Raw genomic sequence first — 16,378 nt, 5'->3', positions numbered from 1 at the left:
GGACACCCAGGCTAGAGATAATGATGTAGGAGACACCACTACACAAAACTGGGCTGACTACTACAGCAGCCAATAGCCACAACATGTCAACTTATATCTAGAGTCATAAAGATACAACACAACAAAAAATTCATGTCTTCAGTCCCATTAACCACGTTTCATGCACTCAGTGAGCAATGTGTTTAGTGGCTATAATACCAAATGCTTCTGATACAGATTATTTCCATCATCATGGATAGTTCTATGGGAACTTGCAGGGATGGCACAAGTTAAAATAAGAGCAAAGCCATGTGGAAAGAACCCTAGGGAAACAGAAGGGCAAGCAGGAAGATGAGTGGAGTGAAAAGGAGTTGCCAAAGTAGTAAAAAGGGAAAGGAAAAAGTCACCCCACCGTGGACCAAGAGAAGACAGAGTTCAAGGAAACGAAAGAGTCAAGAATTTGAAAAACTGAAAGGACATCAAATAAGAAAAGGAACATTTTTTTTTTTGGTAGTGATGTTACCGTGGCATTTGGTATAGTATTGGAATCATTACCAATTTCTTCAGATGTAAAATGACTCAATGAGAATAATTCTCCCACTCAGATGACGGGTTTAGCTTTTAGAAAGAACCCAAATGTCCAGAAAGAGAAATGCTAGAAATGTGACCGTTCCCTTCCCACATTGCAAAGAAAGGAAGACCTTGCCTAGCCAGCATCCTTATCTGTCATTGTTCTGGGAATTCCTAAGAGTCTCTAATTAGTTCTATAGCATTGGTGAATAGGTTTCTTGAAATCGTCTTCTAATAACTATATTCAGACATTAAATAGCACACAAAATTCTCAGATCAAAAATCAAGCTGATAGAAGAGCAGTTACCAGGGGCTGGGGGCAGTGGGGAAGTTAGTTTTCAATAAGTGAGCATAGGGTTTCAGTGTGAGATGATGAGGAAGTTCTGGGGGTGGCCAGTGTCCATGTTTGCATAACAACAGGAGTGCCACTGAACTGCACACTTAAAATATAGCTAAAATGGTAAATTTTTCTGTTATGCATATTTTACCACAATTAAACCAAAAAAAAATTTTAATGCAGCTGAACTAAAACACAGGACAAATTCTAGATATAACGTCTCACAACTCTTGACACCTGGCAATTTAAAATACCAAACACAAAAGGAGAAAACTTGGCTTACAGACATCTATTTCTCAAAGTCACAGAGGTATCTATATGAGATGTGTGATATTGGTGTGAGAATATGGGTTTGATAAATTTTAAGGTCAAAAACATCTCTGGCTGCTATTGATACTGCCCCATATGAAATTGCCAATGATCTGGAAAAAAGTGAAACAAGTTAGAGCTTTAGGTGGTACTAACGAATGAAAACCTATTAGATCAATCTCATAATCAAGACGCCATTTATACTCCTTTCTTTACTAGTTACACCTCAGGTCAACAGGCGCCGTTAGCTGGTAGGATGGCAAAGCGTAAATATGAGAAGGAACCCCCGAGGCAGCCATGTTTGTACAAACATAATGCTCACTCGGGGATTCCTGGGAGGAGAGCATCCCATGAATCACAACTTACATATTCTCTGACAGGCCCTAGAGCAAGGCTCAGGGAAAGAAAAAACCGGAAGGGACCCTAAGAAAAGCCAAGGGCTACTTCCATTTGTGTTACTGTAACCAGGAAGCAGAAAACGAAGGTAAAAATTAAATGAAAGCAGGTGAACGTTCATGAGTGTAATATAATATGAGCCAACAAATTTTGTATAAGTTATTCAGTAAATAATCTCACATGGATGTTAATTAACGACTGACTTTCTCCCACCAGCATTTAGGAACGTAACAAAAAAACTGGAAGTAAACACTTGCACGTTCATGGATCGTACCCTATTTCTTCTCCAAAGATACTAACCAAATACATAGATTAGGACCATCTTTTAATCAAAACAGTTTTCCTTAGCTACACTTTGGAGCTCTGCTCAGATCATACAGGGACCCTGCTGATGTCACAACTTGACAAATATAATCACCTCATGACTGTAAGCTAGAAAGGTACCGACATAATTCAAGAACAGACACGGGAAGTAGAAACCAACCAGAGAGAAAGAATGAGAGAAGGAAACAAGAAAGACAGAAAAATTCAAGAGATGAGTCATACTATACTTACAACTTTCAGCCTGATAGTCTGGCACAAACTGCTCATCATTGTCAGGTACCTGAGCTGAAGAAAAAAAGAAATTAAAAAAAAAATTAAGAGAGAAACTGCCAAGGCATAAGGAATGTCAAGTAAGATCTTTCAAGTAAGATCTTTTTCGGCTCCGATCAAACCTATGATTATTTGCCAATGAGCTCCTATTTAAAATGGTATTGACTGCCGTACTTGGGAGGGAAAATAGAAGCAACCATTGATGTCAGCTAGAAAACATTTATGTCAGAAATATAATTGAGGCAGTTGTGGTCCCTCTGACTATCACCTGCCAGATGGAAAAAAAGAGAGACATACAAAATAGAAGAAGCTACAGGATTTCTATTAGCTGCAGTGCTTCTTTGCCAGAATGAAGTAAGAAGTATTTCAATTCCCCACAGCCAGTGCGTCAGCAGCCCATCTAAATTAACTACACAGTTCTTCCAAACGATATGCACTTACACACATTCCTCTGCATTTTCAGAAATGCCTGCTTTTGGTATATTCGGTCTATTGCAAATCAGACTGCTGTAATTAAAAATGTTCAATGTAAATTTGGCCAAAATATACTACAGAAGACTTTTTTTTTTAAACAAAGCACTGTCTTTGATTTTGGTCATATATAAGAAAATATTGTATTTTAGTGATTACATAACAGTGAAGTATAAATAATAAAAATAAACTCAATCTTTTCATGCAAATTCTTTTCCAGGCAACTATATAACACTAATGAAACAAATATCACTAGTTCATCAATCCTCATGTCAAATACCTTCCCTATTTTTAGTAAAGGGAAAAAATACTGAATAGCAAGGACTTAATGCATTCAGCAGCAATCAAAACACAAGTACACTTTTTCACTTCTAAAATATTTTCATCATGGTTGATTTAGACATCAAAAAAACCTATTCCAAATTGACAGGATATAACTAAACAAGTTTTTATGCACACACACAAATATACATACTCACAAACACACTACAGAAAAGGGAAGTTAGTTACTTTTAATTTGGTAAAAATAGGAATTATCCTATTTAATTTTAGCCCTGATGTGAGTATTAGTGTTACCCTACTAGTATTATCTAATGTTGAAACATTTTATCCAGTCAATTTATATGAAAATAAATGCCAATTAATTTTTTAAAAAGAGCCTACTCTGAATGGGGAATGTTTATGAACAGAATCACTCTCTGCTGAAAAGGTTTTGTGTTGATGGCTGAATAAGTTAAGAAAAATTCCCTATAAAAACAAATTCTATATTAAAATTTTATATAAAAAAGAAACACAACATAAAGAGGATTAAGTATTCTTTTATATTGGCTTATTTAACCACATTTGAAAAAAGGAAATATCCAGCTCAATAAAATTTATAGCATGTTATCAAAAGCAGAACCACTGATAATCTTGCCAAGTATTAAAATATATACAATGTAACATTATTTCCCAACATTCTCTGTTAACCAATGTATCAGCTTATTAAAGACTAATTCTATCCTCTGTCACCAAAAATGTGAAGAACTTTTCTCCAAGTTATAACTGATCAACCTATAATAGAAGAGATGTTTTTTCCCCTTCATATTCCAGTAATGTTTGCTACCATGGGTAACTAAAGTCACGCGAACTTCAAATCATAGTTTTATAACTTCCAATCTATGCAAACTACGTACATTATTTAACCCATCTGAACTGTACTTTTTTTCTCAGTGTAAAAGTGATAACACAGGTTTTCTGTAACAATTACATGGAATTCTACATGTGATTTACTTTTGCCAAACTTTCACCTCCCACCCACTTCTTTGAATTCACACACACACACACACAACTCCTCCCTCCCAACATTACAATGCATGTTACACAACTTCACCTCTCATGAATTATACTGGAAAGGGATTAAAAAACAAAACAAAACAGCTACAACTGGTACATTAGTATTCTCTAACTGTAAACATTTTTGACATTACAATAAGCTTCATTTTTCTCAGAGAGCAGTATAAGTGGAGCCTTCACACCAAAAAAAAAAAATACAAAAATGTTTTCAATATCTATTTAATAAATAACAGCATGTAGACAGAACCAAATCCTACACGTTTTTCCATCACAGCCACATGTTTTGGTTTTCCTTCTAAATTAACAGCTAAACAGACATAACTATTGAGATGCAAAATTATCAGTCACAGCAATTACTATGCTTTTTAAAAGCCAAGACTTACAAGAATTTAATAAAAATGTAATATCCCTTTACAGGAATAGTTAAAAATGGCTGGTGAGTAACAAAAACATATTTGTAACCGAATATGCTGGTATGAGTGTCCTAAAGTCTAGACATTATTTTTTCCTATCATAAGACAAAATTGTAACTCTGTGATATATATCACGGCAAGAGAGACATAAAAATCGCTGATGGATACGTGGTACGTGTTGTAATATGTTGGAGGGGAAAAAAAGCAAAATTTTAGAACAAGCTGGAAGTTATACTTCACAAATACATAGAAAATAGGTGCATAACAATTTGTAAAAAGAATAAGAATTGCTTTAAGAACTGCTATTTCTGTTCTCTCTAACATACTGCATAAATACTTCACACTTATGCCTGAACATATTACAGAATTTTAACAAAAAACATATGACTCACATTTTCACAGAAGCTAATCTTAAGAAACTGAATAGACCAAATGAAGCAGCATGCTACTTAAATAGACAAAGGCTTAAGTATACTTCTAATTTCAAGTTCAAGTAAAAGGAAAGCAGTTAACGAAAAACACACGTTGGATCTGGGCAAGGAAAATATGACAAAGTATTGCCACACTCGTATCATGCGTTTCCTTTTTTCCTCAATTCACGGGAATACTGTGAAGTAGCAAACTACAGCTGCCTGAAAATTTGTGGCAAGCCATACCAACTCCAAAGTGGAAAATTAACAATAAAGGCCAACTTTTTAAACAATACTATTTTCACTGCTATCTATTATAAACTATGCTTGGAATAATCACCTTTGGGGAATGAAAATGTTTCCCCACACCGTGTAATTAAAGAGGAAGGGGAAGAGTAAGAAAAGACAAGGGGGAAAAGTATATACCAAAAGACCAATAAAAGGCTTTCAAGAAGATTAAGCATGTGGATTTTATTGGTAAAAGCTGGAGCGGCTCTATCAGTTCATTGCACATTAATAGACAAGTTGCCATCAAGTCTCAGGACTTGAGCTTTAAAAGGGTAGAATCTGCACTCTCAGCTATTTGCTTCACCTAGATTATTATCCAAAGTTGTTGTTTCTCTCTCTCTCTCTCCGTTTACTGCGTAGCAATAGAGAGTATGAGAAACAAACTCACAAAAGTATTAATCATGATCTAGATGTCACAGAATCACAAACCCTCATTTTTAGTTTCAACATGCTTTCTTAACTAACACTTCTGGAGACGGGGGCAGTTTTTAAATAGAGTCCCTTTATTGCATGCTTATTTTGAAGTTTCAGATGAAATAATCATCACTTAAGAAAAGGGGAGGGTTTAAATATTTTCCAAGGTTGGCTGCAGGCAACCTGTTTCTTACACACTAGGTGTCCGTGAAGTTTTCTTTTAAAGCTAGGGAAAAAAGTGGGAAAATTACAAACGGAACAAATGTCAAGTATAAAAGGGGTTAATATTTAATTAAAACCAGTTCTATCCACTGTAACAATGACCTGGAGCCAAACAAGGCGGAAGATGTATGAGTCATTCTTTCTGCCTGTGAATGAGACAGCTGATCTCCTCAGCAATTCCTCCAGACAAGCAGGCAAAACTGGAGTTCTGCCTCCATTCACAAAAACCCAGTCCAGCATGAGCCATGTGGCCCAACCGCAATCTTTTCATGTCACACCCTTCCAGAGAGCTAAAGCGAGTCAACTTGAACTTGCAATAAACACATCCATCTTATTGCTCTATCTCAAATACGGCTCGGATTCATTAAGGTATACATTTAAGTAAATGACAAGTTTACAAAATTAAATCTATCTAGAGATCTAGAGATCTACAGACAGATAGATGATAGACAGATAGACAGACAGACTGATTTAATGTATCCCGCTTTATTGGGTAACTTGTCACAAAAATTTAAATGTCTAAAGCTAGGAAAAAAGGAGAAAGGGAAGGATGAAAGAAAGGAGGGAAGGAACTAAGAGAGTGGAGACAGGGACAGAGGAAGAAAGGATGGAAAAAAATCATTAAAGAAATGCCTTGTTTTTCTTGCCTATTATTCAAATTTTCTTTATCCTGAAATTAGAATAGATTATTGCTGAACTTTGTAGCATTTCACTTTGAATCAAAGAATTAGAAACGAGTTGCTCTGAATAAACTTAAATTTTATTTTAAATAAAGGTAAAACAAGAAAATCAACCTTTGCACAGTGGTATTCTGTGTAATCCTAAAATGAAGCTTCAGGCCACGGAACAAAATAATCATGAAGCCACTAAGCCTGGTTTTACACCACATCCGCTTTTAAAACTAAAAAGATTGTACCAATGTATAAGCATTAATTAATACGGTAGTATAAACATATTTAAAGAGACAAAAAAAGAGAGAGAGCTGTTTCTGCATGACAAAGACATCTTTAATACTTGATGCTCTAAAAGAAAGCAAACCATAAGTTTTAGTTGTCTTTAGTCTCAAAGCAGCTTGAATTCCTAACACTAAACTGACCTACAGTGACGTAAAAACTTGAGCAAGTCTTAAGAGCCGTCTTCTATTTTCTCTAATACTACGGAGCTCTGACTTTATTATTATTACCATTTTAATTACCAGCTTGTACACAGGTCAAAGGGAATAGTTATATTGTGAAATTCAAAAAATGACACATTTCTTGTAACTGAACCAGAAAAGCAGTACTTCATTAACACTTATTAGGACCTTCTGGAAAAACTGTATCTAAACTAGACCAAATCCAAGTTCTATCTAAACAAAGTTTGGGTTTTTGGGGGGTTTTTTTGGAGGGGGGAGGGAGCATTGCAAGTAAACCCTAGATAAAAAGGCACTTAGAGAATTCCAATAAACATTTAGAAATATGGTATTTACTCTACCTGCTATCTTTTAATCAAGTCCAAAAGAGAAGCCTTGTTCTCATGTTTTAGAGTATATCCTGGTACAACAAAAAGAGGGGTAGCACTCCCTCCCCCTGCACAAGAAACTATTCTTGCTCAATACTAAGAAATAGAATGGACTTCTGTAATTTAATGCTTTATTCTCATTTCCTTTTTTACAAAAACCACACAACATAATGTAGTTTTTAAAATCTTTAGTTTTTACTGGATCACATTTAAAAGAAAAAGCAATACATTAATGTGCACATATCCAATTTATGTTCCGTTTCAACAAGAAACAGTTATAATTTTTGAAAAATAAAAATGAGTACATTAGGACCACTGTACATTGTTGATGGCATTATGTATAGCGAGTAACAACAGCATCTATTATTTAAAGGGGCTTCATAAGAAACTATTTTGAATGTACATTTAGTATCAGCCACTGAAGTAAAGGCAGACATCTCTACTGTTAAGTCAACCTATTATTTGAAGGTCAAACAAGACAAAAGGAAAAAAAAAAAGCCTTATCTGCAGGAAGCAATAACCTTTGGTATAGAAAGCCTGTTCTTGAAGAGAAAACTTAGATTTAAGTGTGGGGGCACCAGAAAACTTGACTTACTGTAACACCATTGAAAAACATCTACCCTGTGTTAGCGAATCACTGTTGACTTTTGTCCTTAATATTACTGATGAAAGGGAACCTCTAGAATGGCTAGACCCATACCAAAAACGAAGTTCAAAAGTTGCTATGTATTTACATAGAAAATTTATGTAGATACATAGGAAATTTATGTAGAAACATAGGAAATTTATGGTTTCCCTTTAAGTTATGTTATAGTAGGTAAGCTCTAGTAAGCAACTTTGGAAGAATGCAATCCTTTTTAAACTCAATTTTATATCCTTCTATTTATCTTCCTAACACACAAACGGGGCCATTTTAACTGTGAATTTCTAGGACACTATCACTAAAGCACCACTTAAAACAGGTTGTTCAGAGTAAGACGTTACCATGATGTTGATAGGATTGATATATGAACTCATTATTTCATGAAATCAAATAACTGAAATTGCCTTTCTGTCAGTAGCAATCTAATTCAAAAGACAAAGAATCAATAAAGAATTGTACATAGTAAAATTATAATATAAAGCAACCATGGCAAAACTTAACATAGACACATTATTTTTTGAAGTGCTACTCTGGTCACTGAAAATATCTTTCCAATTTTCTTCAGAATGAAATGTGAATATATTAAATTGTGGTATACAAGTTAACAGCATTTAAATTGCAGTGTTAGTACTTAAAAGTGATTCTAATATAAAGTTATATTCTTCACATATTTTTGATCCCTGCCTAAAATTTAAAATATATTCCCATTCTTTCCCCTAAATTAGAGGACTTTAGTAAATTGAAAATACTGGCTCCAACCTTCACCCTCAAATAGTCCTCCCTTATCTATCCCAATTTGTCCTTAGACATAAAACACATTTCATAATCCATAATATTTTACCTATGACTAATCCCCATGTTGCACTTTGAATCTAATTTATAAAAATTCTTACAGGAAAAAAAACAAATTAAACACTCTAGGATATATCATTTCCCAAGTATTTAAAGGCTTTGATAACTTTTTAAAAACATGATTTTCATACAACACTACTTGACTCTTATATCTAATAAGATTTTTAGACCTGTTAAACTTCCCAGTGGGTTTCCAACTCTTGAGAGGAACTTGGTTAACTGCCCATGATCTTTTTTAAAAGGGTCAAGATGCCTTAAAATCCCTTGGTCACGTTTTTGGCTACCAAGCATTATGAAAAGAAATATAGAAACAGTTCAAAGTCTGCCAATTTGGTAATGTTTTAATTTGTGGATGTCCAGAGGGACATAAATAGACAAATCTAGCTACAAATAACCGACTGTAATTTTAAGATCTCTTCTTAGTTCAAGATGTGGGATAAGTCAAGTTAAAATGTTAAAGCAAATATTATTATTAAACAGAATTGCTAAAAATACAAATAAATGTGCAGTCTATTAACAAGTAGTAAAAAAAGAACTCTCCATTAGTAAGATTTAAAAATTCATATTAACAGCACTGTTTCTATCATGATAGAATAAATTAAGGTAAACTATTTTGAAAACTGTTTGCATTATTCTAAAATGCAATCATATCCATAGTTTGTAAACAGTCGCTCACCTGGGTATTCACTAAAACACCCTGAGGATTAATTCCTTAACTTATTTAAGCTTATGAATTATTTTCTACGTAAAAGTCCATGTTCCTCCAAATACATCATTTTCCAGGTTTGTTTTACATAAAGCTAAATCTCTCAGATCTGATTTATAGGTACGTTAATAATCATGGGTAAGAATATATGCAGTGCAGTGTTTTAAAAAAGATTAACTTGGATAAGTTATTCAAATCACTTACCGGAGCAACAAATAAACAAAAGTAAGAGACTGTAGTAAAACTGATTATAAAATGGCAAGAGTCTGTCACAGAATCCACATTTTAAAATTCTAGAAAGAGAGTTGCTATGCACATTCAAAATCTGCCAGCAAGTGTACCGCCTTGGAATCAATGAGACTTAAACATCTAAGACCAACAAACCTTCGAGAACAATTAAACTAGATATTTCCAATTATTTTAGACAAGGAAACAAATGTCCTCCTAAACGTAATGTTCTCACAACCTTGAACTTTGCAAAACTAACAGATCAAGGTTAATACAAGGACCTCTGTGCAAATTTTTCGGAAAAAGTTAAGTTTTAATGCATGGTTCATGTTGCAATACTAAGTAATCTATTGCAATAAATTTCATTTACAGAGACAAGCAAAATGACCTTTAAATGTAACTAAAACTTTAATTAATACTCACCTTTTATGAACATGCAAATTCAATCACCCTTTCAAAGGGCTACTAGGAAAGCTATTTAACTTAAAAGATTTATAAAGATTGCAAAAGCTTTTAAGAGAACAAGAATATCAGCAAAACAAAGAAACTTATTTTACATGCTAACAGCAACTTGATGAACAGCAAGCAAGACCCCGGTAAAACACTGCAGCCAGCCTCAAAGTAGCAAGAACAACACTTGAGTTCCATTTAAAGAGACCCTCTCTCATCTTCCAACAATCTTAAAAATCTGTTCTGAAAACTGCATATCCATATAACAGACAGAAATACAAATTAGACTCAGTGCTTAAATATGTATAATTTTCTTTTTGTTCCCCATAAAACATATCATAGGATAAAATTAATATTTCACATTTATTATGATGACAAATCCGAAAAATTTTAAATTATGGACACTAACAAAAGTCCCTCAACATTAGGCATTTCTCAAGTTGTATTAAACCTTATTGAAGCATTATCTCATTGTTCCTGTAAAATAAAGTTGTACCCAATAAAAGATACAATAGGTTGCAGCACAAAATTTTACTAGAAAGTAACTAAAAATAAAAGTACTGCCTTTAGATGTCACCTTGCTGTCTTAAATGAATCCTAATGAAAGTGACATAAAAGCAAAAACCAGTTTCAACAACTATCACATAATAGTAACAAATAGAAAACATTTTTTCAATCCTTAAATCCCCCAAAGATTTCTTTTAAAGCCATAGATTTCCTAAGTATTGCATACACACCTAACGTTCTGTGTTGTGAACAAGGTGGAAAGAAGACACTTGCACTTAAATCTTGAAGCATCCCGTCCTGATGAACCCAGAGAAACTAATTTCTGCCATCAGAAAAGTCCTCCACCAGAACACCAAATAATGATATGCGCTGCTCTAAAAGAAACAGCAAGCCGGGTTCTGGCTCTAGGAGGTCTCTCGAGGTACAATAATATAAACCTGATCAATTGCAATTAAAATCTGAACAGAGGCTTAGAACTTGAAGTCTTGGTGCATTAGTTCTTGCCAAAAGCAGATGTGATTGTGAGCTGGAAGCAATTTCTCCTGGTAATTTGTGATGACACTGGGTAGTGCAGCCCCAGAGTCCCCAAAGACAAACTCATCAGAGACTCTAATGTATGCATGACACATGAGGTGGCTCTTTTAGAGCTCAATTAATTGGGTTGAACATTAAGACAGCAAGTTCAGGACTTTTTTTCCCCCTTCTAGAGTTGCTTTTGCCCTCCTTTTAAAGCAGTTTTTTTGCCTTACCTTCTGCAAGCCATGTTTCCTGTAATTGACTTAGATCTTGAAAGAGTTCTAAAAAACAAGTCAAAGACATAAACAAAAAATTTGAAAACCTTTAGGCTCCATTAAATGGAAATGTTTGTCATGTAATTGGTATTAAATATCAATTTAATTTAGGGAGGGGAGTCAATATAAAAAGAAAATAGGAATCATGACTTAAATAGCTCAATAACCCTGCCATTGTAATTGCTAGTAAGCAATGCTTCTTTAAAAAATTCTTTTAGTGAAATAAATAATAAAGGCAGGATTTCCCTCCTTTGAACCTAAAACTTAAAAAATACGATCAGGGACACCAAACACACATACACTAGGATTCACAAAAAGGCCGAGGTGAAGGCGTGTCTATCCACGTAAAGCTTTCTTAAATAGAGTCAACTCTTCAAGGGGAAAGATTAGAAAGGCTGCAAATCATTTTCTTTTTCTCTCCTGGATCTTATATAAAAGATTTAACAGAACATGGCATAATTTTTAAAGCACTGTATGTTTTGAGGTTCAGTGCCTCAAAACTAAAAGGGACAACTTTTAAATACAATATTTTAGAGGAAAATGTCTACATCAATAGGTTCTACAAAGTCAGTGAGGTAATTCCCTGGCACCTGTTTATTATCAAGTCCAAAACTGTGTATTCTGTCAGAGTGGGAGGGAGAAGGGTGTCCAATATGGATGAAGATTTGAGTTAAGTTTCAGAATTCAATATACCTAATCAAAATGGCAAACCGAACTTTGGTAATTAAATCTAAGTAGATTAAGTTCATTATGAATGCTCCCATATGGCCGGAATAGTTTATAATATATTGACCTTCTAACCAATAGTGCATTTAAAAAAAAAATCTGTAATCTAATTTTTCAAATAGTTATTATAATTATTAATTAGGCCTTAATTATGATTTGATGAATTCTTGAAGGCCTATAAACAGGATACTAAGACCTCACCACGTAGTCATCGAAATCATCCATGAAAAGTTTTATAATGGTATATGGTTTCAGTGTAAGGGGAATAGGACCTCAAACAATCATTTATATGTTTTACTTCTAATAAAGTAAAAAGGAAAAATTAAGTAGTATACATTGCTGCTTCTGTCCCACTGTGTTGGATATTTTAAAACTGTTACCTTAGTGTATGGGATTAGTTATATACCATATGGATAAGTATTTAAACACAAAAGAATGATTAAAAGAAGGATGTCACTGTTAAGTTTTCATTTCCTTCTTTCATTAGTTTGTGACAGGGCCATAAAATGCCCTCCAATGCAAACTGTCACATTATGGTAATTGCTCCAAGTAAAAGTCTCAGTTAAATGCGGTAATTTGAAAGAGTATTATTTTTAAGCTAAGACTGAAGGGTTCCTCTTCTTTATGAGGGTGGCGAGTATAGGTAAGGGGGGGGGGGATTCAGCTCAAAATCAAACCTCACCTTCTGAATCATGAGCCAGATCTCTGTTAATGAATTTTCTTTTCCTGACATTTGTTGGTTTCTCGTTACAATTTCTCCCACGCTGATTCTACAAAGGGAAAGAAAAAAATTCTTTAAAAAAATATGTAAACCTCAGATGTCACACACACAAAAACACATGCATACATAAGTCTACTAGGTCCTCTACATAGAAAAATAAAAGTCCATAGAATTCAAACTAATCTTCATTTTCTGCATTCATCTGACAGTGAAAGCTGAGAATTCAACAACCAGGGAGAGTTGTTCCCAGCGAAGCGGAACACACTACGACTTATCAGTCCTGTGTTCATGGCATCTCGGCATCAAAACAACATTAAGCAGTTACACTTAAAGTCGTTTTCAGCTAGATCAAAGCTAGACTATAATACAATGAGTTTTATTCTCTCTGATACCCCCCAAAACAAAAAACACAGAGTGGTGAAATGAAAAATATGAGGAAAAAAATGAGACGAGAAAAAAAAAAGAAAGAAAAACACCCCATGTAAACAAAAAGTGTCAGCATTAGTCTCAACTTCATTCTTTTCAATGTGGCAGACAAACCCAGCCAAAAACTTTGAGTGCAGCTGCTGCTGCCCTCCGTCTCCTCTTCCACTCATCTTGGGCACTTTAAACAGAAAAAAAAAAGGGGGGGGGTCTTAAAAACAAAACTATGCCTTATCCAAATCACTGAAAGGTAAGCTCATTTTGAAGACTGGGCTTCTAGAAGCAGAGTCGCCCTACAGTGGCAACAAAGCAGATAAAGTATCTGCAATCCCAACCCCCTTACCCCCTCCCTTCTCATTCTCTCTCTCCTCCCCCCCCTCCCCTCCGTTGGAGTCAAGTTTATAAACAGCAACTTTCGAACTGATCACTCACATTGGTGACCATGTAAGGCACTTGCTGGTCATAAAATCCATCCATTCTGCTGCTCTTCGCAAAGCTCAGCTCAGTGTTTTATATTTTGAGCATTTAGCTGGAGATTTCCTCGGGATCTGGACTTCTATCAACCTAGAGGGGAACAAGATGGCTTTTAGGCTAAAAAAAAAAATCATGAATGAAGCTCTTGAATTTGCATAGCTAATTACCCTCCGAGAGTCCCATTCACAAAAATAACCCTCCCTACACAGCCTCCTTCACCTGGATCCAAAGAGAGCCAAGAGAGTTCACAATTTACATATTTTCGGCAGTAGCAAAAATCCGAACAAGAGGCGATGTATTTATTTACACTCTCGATGTTTCCCTGCGCGGTCGGTGTACCCCGGGCAGCTCTGATTCGCAAACGTGTGCAAAACTAGCAATGGCGATCAACGAGACTTGCTTTGCACCTAACGGGACTAAAGAGACGGAGACACCTCTTTCATAAGGATAGTTTTTGCAACCCACAACCATGCAATTATCTGGAGAGACATAAAAAGTTGTTGGAAAGACCCACCTGAAGGCCACGCTAGGCGAACGGCTGCAAAAATTCCCTCCAAATTTAATAAAAACATTAATTATTGCCCAGCACTTCCCCCTTGGAAGCCGAAAGCGCCTCTGACAGAGCTCAATTCGGTGGTTTTTCCTCTACTTCTCCTCCAGGGGCCTCCAATCCAAACTGATGGATCGCTGCCTCCCATTGGCTCCGCGTCTCTTTCACAAGATCAGATTTCGAGCTGTCAATCAGGCGGCTCGCTGCCCCTTCTCCTGGATCCCTCGCGCCCCTCTGCCTACACGGATGTGCTGCGGGCTGGCGCTGGGTCCACAGCCTGCAAACGCCCAGGAGGAAATCAGCTGCCTTTCTAACCCGCTGCTTATTGTTAAGGCGCCCGGGACACTGAAGCCATGTGTCGCTAGTTCTCCTTACTGGTGTGTCTGGTCCACTACAGGGCTGATTCCCTAGAGCACTTTTGTTCGGTTCGGGTATAGACTCTGAAGTGCGATCCACCAACCCCTTGCCTCCTTATTCCTACGAACCACCTTCCTCTAGATCTCCAGCCCCCCGTACTTTTAACCTGATAAGGAGCCCACCTCGCTCTGTAGCCTCGTTCCCACTAAGCTTTTGGCCCAAATTCCTTTCCCGTGTTTCAACATCCAGCACCACCATAATGATTTATCAAAAACATTTCTTTTTAGCAGCCATCCCTCAAGTAAAACAAGATAGTATCGTTCATGAGACAGTAAAATAAAGAATCTATGAGTCAAAGCACCTGGCAGCTGAGGAACTGCCTGTCAGGAGGGGGTCTACTGGGAAGGAGAATTAGGACCACAGAGCAACCTAGGTGAAGAAAAGTATAAAAAACAAATGTGTCCCACGAGTGCACTGGGACAAGGTACTTCCAGTCCACTAGGGAGGTGGGGAGGAGCGGGGAGGGAACGGGGTGGCTCGGATATCCTAGGGACTCGAACGTTTCCTGAGCTTTTGTTATGTATACAGGGAGGCGGAGGGTGTCACTTACTGTACTTGACGCTTTCACTTCCTCTCCAGCTTCTAAACAGCCCAAGCCGGGAGTTGGGGGCGAGCGGTGATGGGGCTCGGGTTTCAAGGACAAAGATCGGGACGTTAACAAGTGAGGGCTGCGACCCAAACCACTCGCTCTGCCGCGCCTATGGGGGCTTGGAGATGTAAAAAGTCGCTTAGAAAGCAGGCTCGGCCCAACCGTGGATGGGAGGCCGTGGGGACGGGACCAGGGACTTGGTGCACTGTGTTGAAATTAACTTGTGATACTGATGGCGACCAGACCGAAGGACGTTTCCGGCAGCTGTTCCGCCCGTAGGGAAACGTGCTGCAGCTCTCAATTTCTAGAAAGTTTCGTCCCTTAAATGGAACGTTATGGAGAAGCGTTAAAATGAGAGTAGGAGCACAAAAGATTCATTTCTGGACTCATGGGAGGAAATAGGAGGGTAAATACCTACGTCAAAAAAATTTTTTTTAAATAAACAACAGAAAAAGTGTTACTGGGGAAACACCCATTCACTGTAGACAGCAAGGACACCCACGGTGCATTCCCTGAAACTAGTAAATCAGAGTAGCGGTTGCAAACGCGCGCACCTACAAGCATTTTGAGCGGGAACTCCACGTTCACCGCGGCCAGAGAGGGGTTCCGGGCACAGTCGGGTTCTCCAAGCCGGAGAGAGGCTCTGGAGTGCAATCTGAGGGTGCAATCAGGCAGGGAGCCAATAGCAAGGGTGTCCCGCCGCCCAGCATTCCCGGGATAACCCAGCCTCTGTAATGTGAGCAACAGTTTCCAAAGACCTCAGCGGCCAGAGCCGGACGGTATCCAGGGTAACCGGGAAGGGGCGGGGCCTCGGGGTAGGCCCCCGCGAGGTTCTCGCCGCAGCCAATAACGTCTCGTGTGTTCCCAGCCCATTGTTGTTTATTGCTGACCCCGCAGCGCTCCGCTAGGAGATTGGTCGCTTCAGGGAAGGGGCGGAGCTTCTCCCGCCCCGGCAGCCACCTTTCGGCTCCATTCACAAAATTCCGGCCTTTCCTGGTCACGTGGTTGGGGGCGTGGAGGGGCAAGGGAAATGACACAACAAAGGCCTAAGTTTCCTAAACCG

The 16,378-nt window shown here is 37.3% G+C and overlaps 1 protein-coding gene across 4 annotated transcripts in view; it reads right to left on the bottom strand.

The window, feature by feature from the left end:
• Positions 1 to 15,371, bottom strand: part of ETV1 (ETS variant transcription factor 1) — a 91,711-nt gene extending 76,340 nt beyond the window's left edge. Inside the window, exons 1-6 of one of the 4 annotated variants that reach the window (XM_077757673.1) lie at positions 15,277 to 15,371; positions 13,979 to 14,175; positions 13,718 to 13,849; positions 12,824 to 12,911; positions 11,374 to 11,421; positions 2,147 to 2,200 (exon numbers count right to left, since the gene is read on the bottom strand). In XM_077757673.1, coding sequence (XP_077613799.1) covers positions 2,147 to 2,200; positions 11,374 to 11,421; positions 12,824 to 12,911; positions 13,718 to 13,762 — 235 coding nt within the window. In that variant the 5' untranslated portion in view covers positions 13,763 to 13,849; positions 13,979 to 14,175; positions 15,277 to 15,371. Of the gene's footprint in view, positions 1 to 2,146; positions 2,201 to 11,373; positions 11,422 to 12,823; positions 12,912 to 13,717; positions 13,850 to 13,978; positions 14,176 to 14,273; positions 14,333 to 15,276 lie in introns of those variants that run through there. The other 3 variants (XM_077757672.1, XM_077757674.1, XM_077757676.1) reach the window with 3 other exon arrangements.
• Between the last annotated feature and the right edge of the window lie 1,007 nt (positions 15,372 to 16,378).

This window comes from Crocuta crocuta, unplaced genomic scaffold, assembly GCF_008692635.1.
Source record: "Crocuta crocuta isolate KB4526 unplaced genomic scaffold, BGI_CrCroc_1.0 scaffold62, whole genome shotgun sequence".
NCBI classification, from domain to species: Eukaryota; Metazoa; Chordata; class Mammalia; order Carnivora; family Hyaenidae; genus Crocuta; species Crocuta crocuta.
The sequence above is the reverse complement of the archived record's forward strand: the minus strand, read 5'-3'. Positions and strand labels throughout refer to the sequence as shown.